We start from the raw sequence: 15,041 nt of genomic DNA, 5'->3' as shown, positions 1-15,041 counted from the left end.
GCGTAGACAGCAATAGATGTAGGAACTGTTGTGCCATCACCACTGACTGACAACCAGCAACACGGGGCTATCGCTTTCTAACTTTCTGACAAGCCGGATTTACAGCCAGTCACACCTGTCTGTCTTTGCCAAAATGCATACATCAAAAACCGACCTCTTTGCAATACTGAACGCTGTTCTTGTTCTTTAATCAGGTGTTTAAAGAGAATATTTATTGAACATGGCGAGAGTATTGAGCAAGCAGGGGTGTCCTGGCGTGACATAAAATATCTTCATAAACGTGTCACGCCTGCGGGGATGTTCGGGAGACGCCGTTGTCACACTTGAGCGACCAACACCTAGGTCTTAAGTCTCCGTGGAGAGAATTAGTGCGGTGTTTGACAGCTTGCAGTAAAGCAGTGGTAAATGCGATGGTTTTGAATATTATGACAGTACATGTTATCAACAAGAAGGAATGATTTGGGATTAACGCCGCTTTGAACATTATTTATGGCAACAACAATTCTGTCAAGGCGTTATAACTTCTAGTGGGAGGAAATCCCGAAGGATGTAGGTGACAACGCCCCCTCCCCATCTAATTGTTCCCTCTTAGTCTCATTTGCTCTCCCCTGAATCCCGAATACAACTTAACACAAATCTCGCTGAATTCACTCTACAAAGGCAGAATGTCCACGACAATCTATGGAACACGCCCCTAGGTCTTAAAAAAAGTGCCATTTGAAGTTTCATTACTGAAAAACATCGAAAACCAAAGACGTAAAAAGGAGATTTTTACGTACACCGTAATTATATTTTAAAATGTGGAATATGCATAACAAAGGATTATTATTGCGTCCCGCGTACCACATAGATAAGTTCTGAACACCCTTTAAAATATATCGCGTACCAGAAGGGGGTTGGCACCCTTAATATGTTGATGAAACCCACGAGCAAGGGGGTATAGTGTCGTCAAACCTAGAAGCATAATCAGTCAGTATTCGAAGGTTTCTGGCACACCCAACTCCGCACAGCGAATCGCGTCACCGACGACAGAGCCATCCATGTTTCTTTATCAACATCAAGTGTATAGATTTACTTATAACCGTCCATGGAACTCGCGTCAAGTCCATGATAGGCAGTCGGCTGTTATCATTTCAAGTATAGACCTTACTGTAACGGGAGCAATTATACCCATATTTAAATATTCTGATGAAACGTAAAATTATGTTAACGTGATATCGAATATCCAAAACATGGACAATGAAGTCCCAAGGTGTGTATGTGTGTGTGTTGTTGTTGTTGTTGTTGTTGTTGTTGTAGTTTGAGTGCTTGTGTGGTTGTCCAGATTTACTCCCCTTTAGAAACTATGTTGTCAGAATAGAGCCCCAGTATCTCATGCTTGTCGATAAACCCACTGAAATGGGAATCAGGTGGTCATCGAGGTCCGACGGCCCGGTTCGTTCACTATGTCATCAACTACTGGGTTTGCTGACTAGAAAGTTAGTGAGTATTGTTTTACGCCGCTTATTAGCAATATTCAAGCGATATCATGGCTCGCAAACGGCAAAAACAGAAATGCAAAAGCAGTAAAACCGTGAATATCTGAGTGTTGCCGACACCCACACACAGTTAGTACCAAAAATGCATTGGTTATTTCTGTATGGATTAGGATTGATTTGTGTGGAAAGCATGGAACTGCAGACATTGGGTGCAAAGATGGGAAAATCGCAAAAACACAACCACGTGAGAGCCTGGCGCCGAAACACACCAACATGTCATGCACGTCCATCACTTGTTGGACTTTAAAGACGTTAGGTTTTCATTTGCATGCCATCTCAATCTTAAACATTTGAACAGCGAAAGCATGCCACGGCTGATGGAAGCCCAACGCAACAAAGCCATAGGCGGGCTGTAAACAGGAGAATCATCTTCAGCTGTAGCCAGGTTTTTCCACGTAGCAAGAAACACCATTTCAAGACTGTGGAACCGTTATCAGACACACGTGACAACACCCGGCCTTTCCGGATCCGATCGACCACTTATCAAGACAACATCACTGGGCAGATTCATGCCGCTACGCCTACCACCTACGCGACAGAATTACCACGGCCACCTCTACAACACGGCAATACCAGGATTCCATAGGGTATCAGTCCCGACAGTGAGAAATTATTTACGCGCTGAAATTATTCGTGCTAGACGACCAGTTCAAGGTGTCATTTTGACGGACCTGCATCATCGGCTGTGACGTCAGTGGTGTCAAGGTCACAGAGTGTGACCACAACTGCGATGGACACCACGTTTTACGCTTCGCCGTGCGGATGATAGAGAGATGTTATGGTGGTAGTGTGATGATGTGGGCAGCCATCTCCTACACTGGTAGAACAGACTTGGTGCAAGTTCCGGGGAATTTAACGGCACAACGCTACACGGATGAGATTCTTCGGCCACACGTCCTTCCCATTACGCAACAAGTGAACGCCCGACCTCACACAGCAAGATTGAAAACAGCCTTTTTAGGAACCGCAACATCCAGGTCCTATCATGGACCCCCGGGTCTCCCGATTTAAACCCAATCGGACATTAATGGGATGCACTGGATCAACGACTGTCAGCACGTCAGCAACAACCACAGATCCTCCGACAGTTGACACAAGCACTGCAGTCAGAGTGGGTGAAGATTCCCCAGGCCACGGTTCTGGATCTGATGGGACGCTGCCTCCATGGGACGACGATGCCAGCTTTTGTGGACTTTGAAGGTGGCCATACCAGATTTAGAGAACAGACGGCCTTCACCTTGAAAATCTACTGCTCCATGTGTGTCATATCGAACCTAGGTCAATGGCAATGATGTGTGCAAATGTTGAACAATCGATTACCTTGATTATTTATATGATATATTAAAAACACTTTTGCGTTTCTTTTTTTGCCGAGTATAAATGGTGGCGGGCAAGTTTGGGGATATATGAAAACAGGTTTAAGGCTTTTGGACATGTTACTCGGATCCTCGAGGTGACGAGCGACCTTTTGAAGGATACCTCACAGTCCATGCTGCTTAAAAAGTGACTTCAATCTATTAAGCGTTGATGGGGGTATCAACATACAACCGTTTTGCATACCGTGTACATCCCTTTTTACGCAGAAAAACTCAAAAACGCAAAAACAGATTGAAGTCAATTCTTACGAATACAGAGTCAACTTCAGAGTCTTTTTTGGGCATGGGTGACCTAGTCGTCTATTAAATCGTCGCAATTCGCTATGCGTTGTATAAATACACGAAGATTAAACCCGAGTGGTATAGATCAAGATGGATGATGACAAACTTTAAGGAGTAAAGACTAGTACAATGTACCCGTGACATCGTGTACAAGACAGAAGAACGATATCAATGAAGCTGCAAAACACAAAGCACCATGGTTGACTCCATGCGATAGTTTGCTTGTTTATAGTTTAACGTCGGACTCAGCAACAGTCAAACTATCTGACCTCGGCTTGTCAATAATCGAATCTGGCCCATAGAAACCATTGATTGATATTATGAGCAGCGATCCACGCCGTCGGGGTACGATGATACGCAATCAACTAAGTCACTGGGCCTAACCATCCGATCTATAAATCGCCTCAAAGGACAAGCAAAGGGTGGTGGGGACCAAGTGGGCCAAGCGACAGTGATGTGTCCATCACATGTTGGTGATAAATTTATGATACTACCTGATAAAATATGTGTATGGTTCTCATTCGCGGGTCGTAATATACGCTCTTCAAACGCCAAATATAAGTAGTGGTTGTTTTTTGAAAGTTAGAAATAAAATATGAATGACGTTTATGTTGAATAATGGTTAGGTACGACGTCAGACGTCAGCTGTCTGATGTCGGACGTCGGCTCTGTGTAATTCTTTGTTGAATGTACCATTAATCATTTCACATACATTTATAACACTCAAACATGAGGGTATGTCAATCCCTTACACTTTGAGAATTTGTTCACGAGATTGGTTTATGGCCTTGCAATATAATTGATAAATTAAAATGAAACGAAGTCAAGTAGGAGTGTTATTCAACATTGAAGAAATAAATCTTTTTTAGCATTGACATACGTCAATTGAAAGTTTACAACTATGTCAGAATTGACAAGAGAGTTAAAATAAAAAAAGAAATGCCATCTGGTAATTCAACTTATTTATCTATTCTTCACAACATATATTCTGAAGAAATGTCATTCAGTAATGTCGTTTTGTACCTGATATAGAAATTCTATTCTACTGTGGTGAATACGGAGGAGGTTCCATGAGTCTGAAACCATTAACGTGTTTCAGTCATAGCAACAGACAAGTGCACAACGACGAGTAGCCTTTACATTCTCACGCATTCCCTTAGCAGATTAATATGATATTGGGCATTAATGATCTGACCCTTCTGGAGGTGGTCCACCTGTAGGATTTCTTTGAAATCCCCGAAAACGGAAGAACAGAACAGGCCTTCCCGTCGTCGAAGGATGTTTCCCCTGCCTGTGTTCTTGTTTAGTCTCTAACTAGTGTGGAGGAGCCAAGACTCATCCATGTGCACAAATAGCTCAACAAAATCAGCTGTTTCTGCTCCAAAATGACGTAAATGAAATCTTTGTCATGCCAAGTTTATTCCTCAGAATGTTCCCAGCTCTGGTTAATATGATCTTGTATGTTGTCAACATTTTCCACTCATCCTGCAATGCATGGTTCAGCTGTTGAAGTGTCTGTGGTTGAGACTGTCGGCTTCTCACACGTCTGTCTAGCAGATCCACAAATGTTCAATGAGGTTTAGATCAGGCGATTTGGAGGGCCATGTCAGCACAGTAACATTGTTGTGGGCAAGATAATCCATTAATCCGCAGTATGCGGTCTTGCGTTGTCATGCTGGAAAATCTTTCTTCTGACGTCAATTGAGGGAATAAGGTGACGTTGAAGGATTTCATCACGGTAGCGTTCAGCAGTTAAATTTCCCTGCACGTGCACCAGATCTGTCCTGCCATTCACGGATATGCCTGCCCACATCATGACACTTCCACCGCCGTATCGGTCGACTTCATGAATACAGTGTCGCGTGTAGCGTTCATTTCTCCGTCTGTAGACACGCATCCTACCATCATGGCGATACATCATGAACCGCGACTCATCACTGAACCATATCCTTCTCCAGTGCACTAGGGTCCATGGTCGAACATTTCTGCTCCATTGCAGACGTGCACGACGATGATGTTGCTACAGATCCCATGCTGTCAGATCCCATGACGATTTCTGATGGTTTGCGAAGACTCTACGAAGACCAGGAACATTGTTAGCTGTGTATGCTGCACCGATTGTCCGGTTGCGAAGATGCAACACCCGGATGAAGCGGTCCTGCGCCGCGGTTGTGACCCTTGGTCTTCCAGGGTGTTGTAGGGTCTGTAGCGCTGCCACAGACGAGAAATGGTACTCTGCCTCACGTTAAAGTGCCTGGCTACTGATTTCTGACTTTGTCCAGCTTCCAGACGTCCGATGGCTCTGTTTCTGCAGTCTTCATTCAGTCTTGGCATCATGAGAGTCACGTATACAGAACATCGGAGAGTGATTCGCAGCAGGACTGCCAAATTTGTATACCCATCGGTATAAAGGTTAAGTAGCCGTATTTGCACATGCAACATGCTTACAGCTTTTTCTCCATGCAATTTCTCCCAGTTTGGTTTCAAGATGCTGTATTTTGGCGACAAGTCACCAAATGTTGTGTTCGGGTGCAATAAATTAGTGTAAGGTCAATATTCACAGTTAGCAATGACATCTATATTGAGTTCAAGCCATCATCTTTAATAATAGTCAAGTTTGATTAAACAGATTTCAGCTATGCGTTTCTTTTTTTGGCCAGTATATGTGGTATTCGCGTTTCTTTTGTCGGTGAGTATATATCGAAGCATCTTTCTCTTGTCATTTAAACTGATCGTTTTTTGCCAGGACACTTATTGCACATGCCTTCGGAATTAACAAGCTTCAGTATAGTCCTGAGTCATAAGGAAGTGCAATGTCACGTGAGATATGCTAACATGTATGGGAAATGAGCATAAAGTGGAGAAAAAACGACAACCTTTTCATCTCCCGTCTTTCAAGAACACAATAGGGAACCGGATTAAAATCCGTAAATGTCGTCGAGATAAAAACATGTTTCCCCAGATGAGTCATTAGTTCTACCGACATTGATTTGTGGTAGATTTCATAACTTCCTGAAATGATGACAGTCGTAGGTCGGACGGATGGAAGCCTGAAGCTTTGCATGTTATGCCGCTCAATCAAAACAACACCATGATGAATACCACACAAACATATGTGACATTCACGACAGAAATTTTTAAATTGCCAGATCAACAGAGTGGGTGTGAGTATGTGTGAGTATTGTTTTATGTCGCGTTTAGTAATATTCAAGCAATATTATGGCGGTGGACACCCGAAATGGATTTCACATAATTTATCCATGAGGGTAATCGAATTAGGGATTTCGGCATGACGAGCAAACACTTGAACCATTATTTTACCCACAAAGCTCTTTCAACAATGACCACACCATCATGTAACCGAATTGTTTCGTCTTTTTTCGTATTATTTACACAATCGAAAAAAATATGAAATTGTTCTTTTTGTACATCCTGCAAAAAAACACGCACACATGACTTAAGACATCATTACTTAACGACACTCTTTGCAGATGGTATAGCAAAGATACACTTACATAACTTGGTTCCGGCACTCAATAGGCCACCAGTTTTTCAGGCTTGTCGTATGATCAGATTGTATCTGGAATCAGTAGGCCTGTGTGCTAAAACCGCCCATGAATTAATGTCAACATTTCGGAATTTGAAATGAAATAAACCTATTTTTCCAAAAATCGTTTTTTTTCAAAAGTCACAGTTATTATAAAAATCTAGACCGTCGTTCAACTTCATGGGTTTATTAACCTCTTTCTCAGAGACTTCAATATTAACCATGTTGCAAAGATAAACGCGCGATATGTCAACATTTAGCCATATAAACAGGAATGGAAGAACGTTTTACTTTGAGTCCAATAACAGTCTTGAAACCTTAATCTTAAATGTATTTTTTCATAAAATTAAGAAAGAGGATACTATTAAAGATGACTATTTTATATGGAAATATATTGTAAACGGTTCTTAAACTTCCCTAGATCTATCGACACTGGATATAGTTATATACAATAACATTGCTCGGCGCTAGTTGCATTGAGTAGTCATATGATCCTAGGTGTTCTATCCCCATGGAAATATCTTGGGCATGCAATATTAATCTCGAAATTATTGCAACCATGAAATTCGTTGCTGGTTGACATCACCTGTCTCATTATGTCGGTCGTTGGAAAGGAATATGACGTATTTGGCACTTCCTGCTACTATTTTCATGGACGTATGATTGCATATCTAATGGGAGGTATGTGTGCGAGAAAGTAAACGGTTTTCTGAACATCGGACCGTTGTATCTGAGGCATTATGTTACCTTGTGCTCTTCTGTTCAGCTCTGGTTTTATTTTTTTGTGCCCGAAAGGAGTGAGTGGGTTGGGTTTAACACCGCTTTTAACAGTATTCCAGTTATATCCCGGCCATCTTCCCGAGGCAAGAGAGTTAACTGACTATAAAAGTCCAGTTTCCACCCTTGCCGAACTAGGCTGGTATTATGGAGTTATATTTAGGCTGGACTAACGAGTCTTTGCATAGTCCAATCAAAATCGCGCACCGAAATCGAAATCCGGTTCGTAAACCGTCGTGTAGATTTCGATCGATTGCAGTATTTGCATAGCATGTGCACCACCACCTTGTTGTCAGCAGATATTTTCCAAATCTTTTCATGTTTTTAATCAATGTGCTCGCGTGATTTGATGCATTTCGCGATGTAAGACCTGTTTTATCACAATATAGATCTTGATTATCGATCAGATCGTCCTGACAGGGCGCCACCATTTTGTGTGAAGCAAACGCAAGTGATACGATTGGTGGAATCTGATTGGTCCATAGGAGAGGCAAAGAAGGGACATAGCTGGTAATAGCCACTGGTGGCGCTACGATCGAGCCCAGTAATACCAGCCTAGTTCGGCAAGGGTGGAAACTGGACTTTTAAAGTCAGTTAACTCTCTTGCCTCGGGAAGATGTATCCCGGCGTGTCAGTTTAATGTGGGAGGAAAGCCCGAAGTGATGCACGTCTTAGACGTTTACCACTTCGATGAAACCCACGAGCATGGGTATGGTGCTGACAAACCTGGAAACATAATCAGGGCGAACCGGAATTCAAACCCACAATCATAGGTTTTTGGCGTGCCCAAGGGACGCAACTCTGCGCAGCGAATCGCGGCGCCTTAGAGGACTGGACATCCGTGCCCCCGTGTCCGAAAGGGGGAAGATTAGTATAGACTGACGTTCTAAGTTGTTCGGTTTGGTACTCTCCATGTTAGGTGAAGTTTCCTGATTCCCATCAGATACCTGGGTGCCGTTGTACAAAGCGATCTTAACGCTTGTAACCCCCATACCTTAACATAAACTTACGACAGTCGTAGCGCCATGATTGTACAAGGGCACCCTGGACAATGAATCTACCTTACCGCGTATTGATATTGCAGGTTCTTATGCATGCGTGCTTTGCTCCTAATCGGTAAGAATACCACAGTTAGGCATTTATTAACTTCATTTTTCACATTCATCGAAACTTGGAGTTTGTTGCTGCTTCGAGGTGGGGTGGTGTGGGGCAATATTTTTGGTACAAGTATCATGTTCAAGTTAATTTTCACAAGGAAAAATGTTTTCTATAAATATTCCAGGGGGGGTATACTGAAAAATAGGCTAATCATGTGACTTCGAATAGAAACATAAATGCTATCGCCCCCGTGATAGCTTTTTCCCCTTATGCTTGATTTTCTTGGATGAAAAACGAAGCGTAATGATGGCTTGGTGTCATGTGGTGTTGGGTGTAGATAGCCACAACTTGTTAGGAACTGCCGCGAGGCACCTGTACTTTTATCGCTCTGGTTTTATTAATTCGTTTATATGGGCAGGTAATGAAAATGAGCCATTATCGTCACATCTAAGAGTTGTGTTTATTGATATGCTTTATGAATGCGTGAACTGGCTCATCTTGTTCTGTTAATCTACCAGGTGACATGATGTAGTATGATGTATATTCTGTTTTCCACTCCCCGCCGACTTGAAAGTTCTGTGCAAGTACCCTCATCATTATAATTTAGCGAATAACCAATATCTTATCAATATTATTTGTAGAATGACCTATATTTCATCATTATTAAGTGTAGAGTTACCTTTGTTTCATTATAATGATTTGAAGAATATCCTCTGTAATTCATCATTGGGTTTTAGCCAATTACCTATATTTCATCAATCTTAATTGTAGAATGACCAGTATTTCATCAATCTTATTTGTAGAATAACCTATGTTTCATCATTATTATTTAGTGAATAACCTATGTTTCATCATTATTATTTATAGAATAACCTATATTTCATCATTATTATTTAGTGAATAACCTATGTTTCATAATTATTATTTAGAGAATAACCTAAATTTCATCATTATTATTTAGAGAATAACCTAAATTTCATCATTATTATTTAGAGAATAACCTATGTTTCATCATTATTATTTAGAAAATAACCTATATTTTATCATTTTGTACTTTGCGAATAACCTTTATTTCATCATTATCCTTTGCAGAATAAACCACGAGCTACTAGGAATGAGGGACCCCGAGTGATCCCAAGTGAACTAATTTGAAAATGATAAAATTGTAAATTTGAAACTGTGCGGCTGAAATTTGTTTGTTAGAAATACACCTTGCAACAATGTAATTTTTGTGGCAGGCAATATCAAGTAGTTGGTCGCCTAATATAAAATGTCAACGCGAGAGATTAAACAGTTTCGATTATCCATCGGAACAGATTCCATTTTGCGCAAAAGGCTACTATAAAAGTGGCGACAATTATAGAAATTGATCACTGAAAAACACTCTCACAATTTGTTTTAGAATGTAAGTGTTTGTCGCCTGACACCGCACAGCAGTACTCTGGCCATACGACGGCAGCCGGTGAACAATCGAACCTTGACCAGGCAATCAAATGATGCATCAGTCAACCCAGTGACACGATAGCTTTTTTCCTGATTTTGTTGAAAGAATGTGGACAATGAATTCATCTTTACCTATTTGCGACAATGCGTTTTAATGTCATAGTGCACATAAGGAAAGCATTGGCAGGAACTAACCGATAACCTTGAACCAGAAATAATACACCCCAGTGAGAATCTGGTCCCAATGGGTTACACATACTAGTAAACAAACTGGCGAGAGTAGACGTACAGAGAGTTTAACACAGTAAAAGTCACAGTCACGAAAGTAAATCGACAATCAATAGACATTACTGTCAACGGTAATGACAAGGTCATCCAATGTGCGAGTCTATGAAACAGACATGAAAGAAAGACGTGCTTCAAGTTGGTAGGACGAACACATACGTCTTTCTATTCTGTCGTTGGATCATAAGGTTTTGTTGTGACAATGTGTCATATATGCCACTGACTGCTGCTCACAAGTACACTGATTTCCCATTAAGTTAACTAAATCATACATCGAACAACAAATCACGATCGTGTATGGCTACAGGCAAGTATAATTATTGTATAATGGAATAGATCTACTCTAACCTCACGTTTGTCCTAAGATTTGTTGATGGAACAGACTAACTTACCCCTGCTATCGGTACAATAGATGTCTACATCGAAAATATTATATGTGTCCGAGTGAGTGAGTGAGTATGGTTTTACGCCGCTTTTAGCAATATTCCAGTAATATCACGGCGGGGGACACCAGAAATGGGCTTCACACATTTTACCCATGTCGGGAATCGAACCAGGGATTTCGGCGTGACGAGCGAACGCTTTAACCACTAGGCTACCCGACCGCCTCTATATATGCCCGAGTATTAATGAGTTCACTTCTCGTACCAAAACAGTAAATGTCCAAACAATGATCTGTGTTCTAAGCTTGCTGTAACAGTAAGAAACAACGTTTGAAAGATAAGACCCCACAGACCCCTTCGTGAAACAGTCGAGTTCAGCGTGCTGTGTCCTATGAAGTTTACAACACATGTCTTGCCTTTGCATGTGTTTGTGATAGTGATATCGGTGGGACCGGATTGGTTCATCTTTTCACAAACATCTGGTACATCACTATTTTATAGTAATTCACAAACTTTATGCTCATGCCATGGTACTCGTACAGTTGTAATTATTCAGCAGAGACCTCTTATAAGTATGTACAGGATTTTCCTGCTTCCAACTGGGATTACAAATTTAAAAACATTATGGATGTTGTCGAAGCATTTCTCAAAAACTGGGCGGAAGGAAAAAATGAACCTAGTAAACGTCTTTCAGTTTAGTTCATATTTCAACTTTGTACACCATAATCCCACATGACGGTAAACTTAAGGAAAATCGTCATTCCTTGATTCATGGGGCATTGGTCACTAAGCGTGATGACCATAGATACAGTTACATCTCCAACTTCAAAGGGTGAGTACACATTGTAAAATAGGAAAGCAAATGACATCTGAAGATTTTTGAGAAAACACAATGTGAAATGCTTGACTTCCTCATTGATAACATCTATGTAATTTTTTTGGGTATGACATGAAGTCAAGAAGTAGGCATCCCCATGGGAACCCATGCACACCTTCCTGATGATCTGTTTCTTTATGCATATGAATCCCTCGGAATGGCAAAATCAAAACAAGGGCAAAATGTTTAATATAAGCTTCAGGTATATATCGTTCAATAATGGTCAAACAGCCAATTCCCTTCCATTGATTTACCCTCTTGACCAGTGAAACCGCATCTTCGTTCCATATTTCGCTTTATGCATAAATACAAAGTGACAAAAATGCTATGCACAAGACTTTATAACAAGAGGGATGACTTCAACTTTCCAACAGTCAACATTCCTTTTATGTCCAGCGATATCCCCTCATCTCCAGCCTTTGGTGTCTACATTTCCCAACTTTTGAGTTATAATCGAGCACGCTCTTCCTACGATTTCAAAGAGTTTCATGAAAAACAGTTGTTTTACCAAGGTATTGGAAAAGCTTAATTTTTTTAGGGTAGACACGTGGAGGACATTTACAAAATTGACGCAATTCCCCATTTTGACTTGTACCATATGTTTCCGTGTTTTCAGGTGAACAATTGACTTGTCTCTGCATGTGTGTTTGACGGTTACCTGCTTCTGATATAGTCGGAATCGTACAGCTGTAATTATTATGATTATGTTCATGGTTGTGTCATATTTATATCACAGTTGTATCACTTGCACAGTATTCTCAGATTCATACAAGTGTTTGAAGTGTCGTTATCAATCTCGCCACGACACGTTCAGTGAAGTTCAGATTGATTTATGGTACAAGTATGAGGTAAAACATCAAATTCTGTTCCTAAGTAGATGAATTGGTGTCAGATTAAAACATATGGGTTGAAACATCAAATTATGTAAAGAAGTAGATACATTGGTGTCATGGCTTAACTATTTTCTACCTGTTGTTGTACCAAGCAAATGCACTCAGCATAAAGGTCAAGTGCTGAAACAGGTATTCACAAGCCACGTTGGAGTATATCATCAAGCACTGTCAATCCTGTAACATATTCAGCCCATGTTGGTTTCATGAACAGTCAGGGCGGTCGGGTAGCCGAGTGGTGAAAGCGTTCGCTCGTCACGCCGAAGACCCGGGTTCGATTCCCGACATGGGTACAATGTGTGAAGCCCATTTCTGGTGTCCCCCGCCGTGATATTGCTGGAATATTGCTAAACGCGGTGTAAAACCAAAATCACTCACTCACTCATGAACAGTGTTTGTGTTACCATTCCAGTAGAACTTCTTCGGGTCCATTTAAACTTATATACATATTTCTCTCAATAAGGATCCCAACCCATTTAGTGTCAGGATATCTCAAGCGAACAATTATTTAAAAAACTTTAAGTATTGTCTGGAACCAATTATATTTTTTAAACAAATCTTTCTACCTCAGAAAAAAAAGTATCATTTGTTTAGGATCATACCATTTTCTACCTCTTTGATTAACCAAATGACAAGCATTAGATGTTCATATTAATATTTTTAACTGTCTTACATCAACCGACATTTGATACAGATAATCGATAGACTCCTGACACGACACACAGAACTATATATGAAGTAATAATAAATGATATGAACATTATATCCATATTATTCCACACAGATGTAAGTCGTCGTCTAGAGTTAAGTCACCTAACCGTGACAGGATTCGCTAATCGATTGACTGAATCCCAGACGTGCACTGGTTATTATTTATCATTATCTCGCACAAATCTCGCGTCAGTGGATTTCACCAAAGTAATAAGGTCTAAAACCTGTATCAGGTCGGGCTTTCATCCAACATTTGCTGTGTAGAGTTACGTCCCTTAATTGAACCAGAATTCACTAAATTCTGGTTTGATTTTACCCCGAATGTATTACTCCTACTTATATATCACCCCTAGTGAAAAGCATTTACGCGTCTTCCATTTCTTTCCAACTGCCTTGAACTGATTGACAGGAAAGCAATGGTTAAACCTAACCGTTCACTCAACATGACATTTCCGCGTTTGATGTTTAATCCCGCAATACTCCGAATATGGGACAGACAACCCAGTGATTGATATCATGAGGGACGATCTACGCCATCGGGATACTCGACTTAGTCACAGAGCCCGATCAACCGATCCAATATTTCCTCTCTTAACCGGAATCCCCACGGTACCATTCAAAATGGAAGGTTTCAAAAATGCCTACCTGGCGAGTCAAATCTTACTCCTAAGGCCAGAGTGTTTGGGCGAAACTCTGAGTCGAAGCGCTCCATGAGGTACATTGGTTGTGACGTGGAGATTTTCTTTGGCTCGTATATATTCGGTACAGGGAGAGTTTTCGGTTTTTCAACAAAAGTACGAACCTTTTTCATTTCTGAAACAGCCAATATGAAAGAACACTTTATATCAATAAAACATTTGACCAATGGCGATGAGAAAATCGATTATATTTGAACTGTAGTCATAAAACATTTCAAAGGGGAATGTACACATATCACTAACACTTCATAGGCCAACCAATCTGGGATGCGCCCACATCTTCCAAAACACCTGGTGTCATTACACTATTTGATAGTGATTCCTAAAAGCATGTTCATGATATAGTGGGAATCGTACAATGGACTTACTGCTTTTATCAGAGATTTCTTATGGATATGGAAAGGGTTTTGTCGCATTTCATCGCTTCTATTTCCGATATAATGGTCTTGATCATGAAGAACCACTGACTAAAATTAAGCACTACCACCGACCGAATGTTAACTGTCGGCCCCTTTAATCGATTATATGACATCATTTTTAGTAGCGTTAAAAACTGTTGTAGTATTATTTGTTCAGTGGCAGCAAATAATTCAAAGACTGCTAAACATATACATCAAGTGATGCGGTTTACAACAGTCAACAACACAGCCTGGTTCCCTGGATATGCTGCGTTGGCGCATACTCTGAGTAGCGCCAGCGCAACATATCCAGGGAACCAGGCTGTCAACAACAGCAAGAGGGGCGTTCCAGGATAGAATTATACCAGCATTGGAGTTATCCGCCCTTGGTGTATGCATGAACGTGACATACTTGGTCGTTACAAAGGTTTCTGGATGGAACGGTCTCTGGATGGCTGGCGGAACCTATATAAGAGCTACAACAGGGCGATTCGAGGGTTTGTATGACATGGCTTGTTTTAAATGTACTTGCCAAGTTCGGTTCCGATAGCGAATTGGAAACATCGAATTCCTGCCAGCTTCCAATACGATTTTTCATTAAAGAACGGAGGCAGGCCTCTTTTAAAACATTCAACATTATATTCTAGGGCCATTTGTAACCACGTTCTAACTTAGATAGTGTTAATATTTATGAAAAGATGTTTAAATGGCTACTCACGTTCTACTTTTGTGCTTCTT

At 40.8% G+C, this 15,041-nt stretch overlaps 1 protein-coding gene across 1 annotated transcript in view; it reads right to left on the bottom strand.

Annotated features, from left to right (window-relative positions):
- LOC139472523 (uncharacterized) overlaps positions 1-13,928 on the bottom strand; it is a 78,914-nt gene extending 64,986 nt beyond the window's left edge. Inside the window, exon 1 of the mRNA XM_071255002.1 lies at positions 13,853-13,928. Coding sequence (XP_071111103.1) covers positions 13,853-13,928 — 76 coding nt within the window. The remainder of the gene's footprint in view (positions 1-13,852) is intronic.
- Positions 13,929-15,041: the final 1,113 nt, after the last annotated feature.

The sequence above is a fragment of the Haliotis cracherodii genome, unplaced genomic scaffold, assembly GCF_022045235.1.
Source record: "Haliotis cracherodii isolate W230 unplaced genomic scaffold, xgHalCrac1.p SCAF_24, whole genome shotgun sequence".
In the NCBI taxonomy this organism is placed as follows: Eukaryota; Metazoa; Mollusca; class Gastropoda; order Lepetellida; family Haliotidae; genus Haliotis; species Haliotis cracherodii.
The sequence above is the reverse complement of the archived record's forward strand: the minus strand, read 5'-3'. Positions and strand labels throughout refer to the sequence as shown.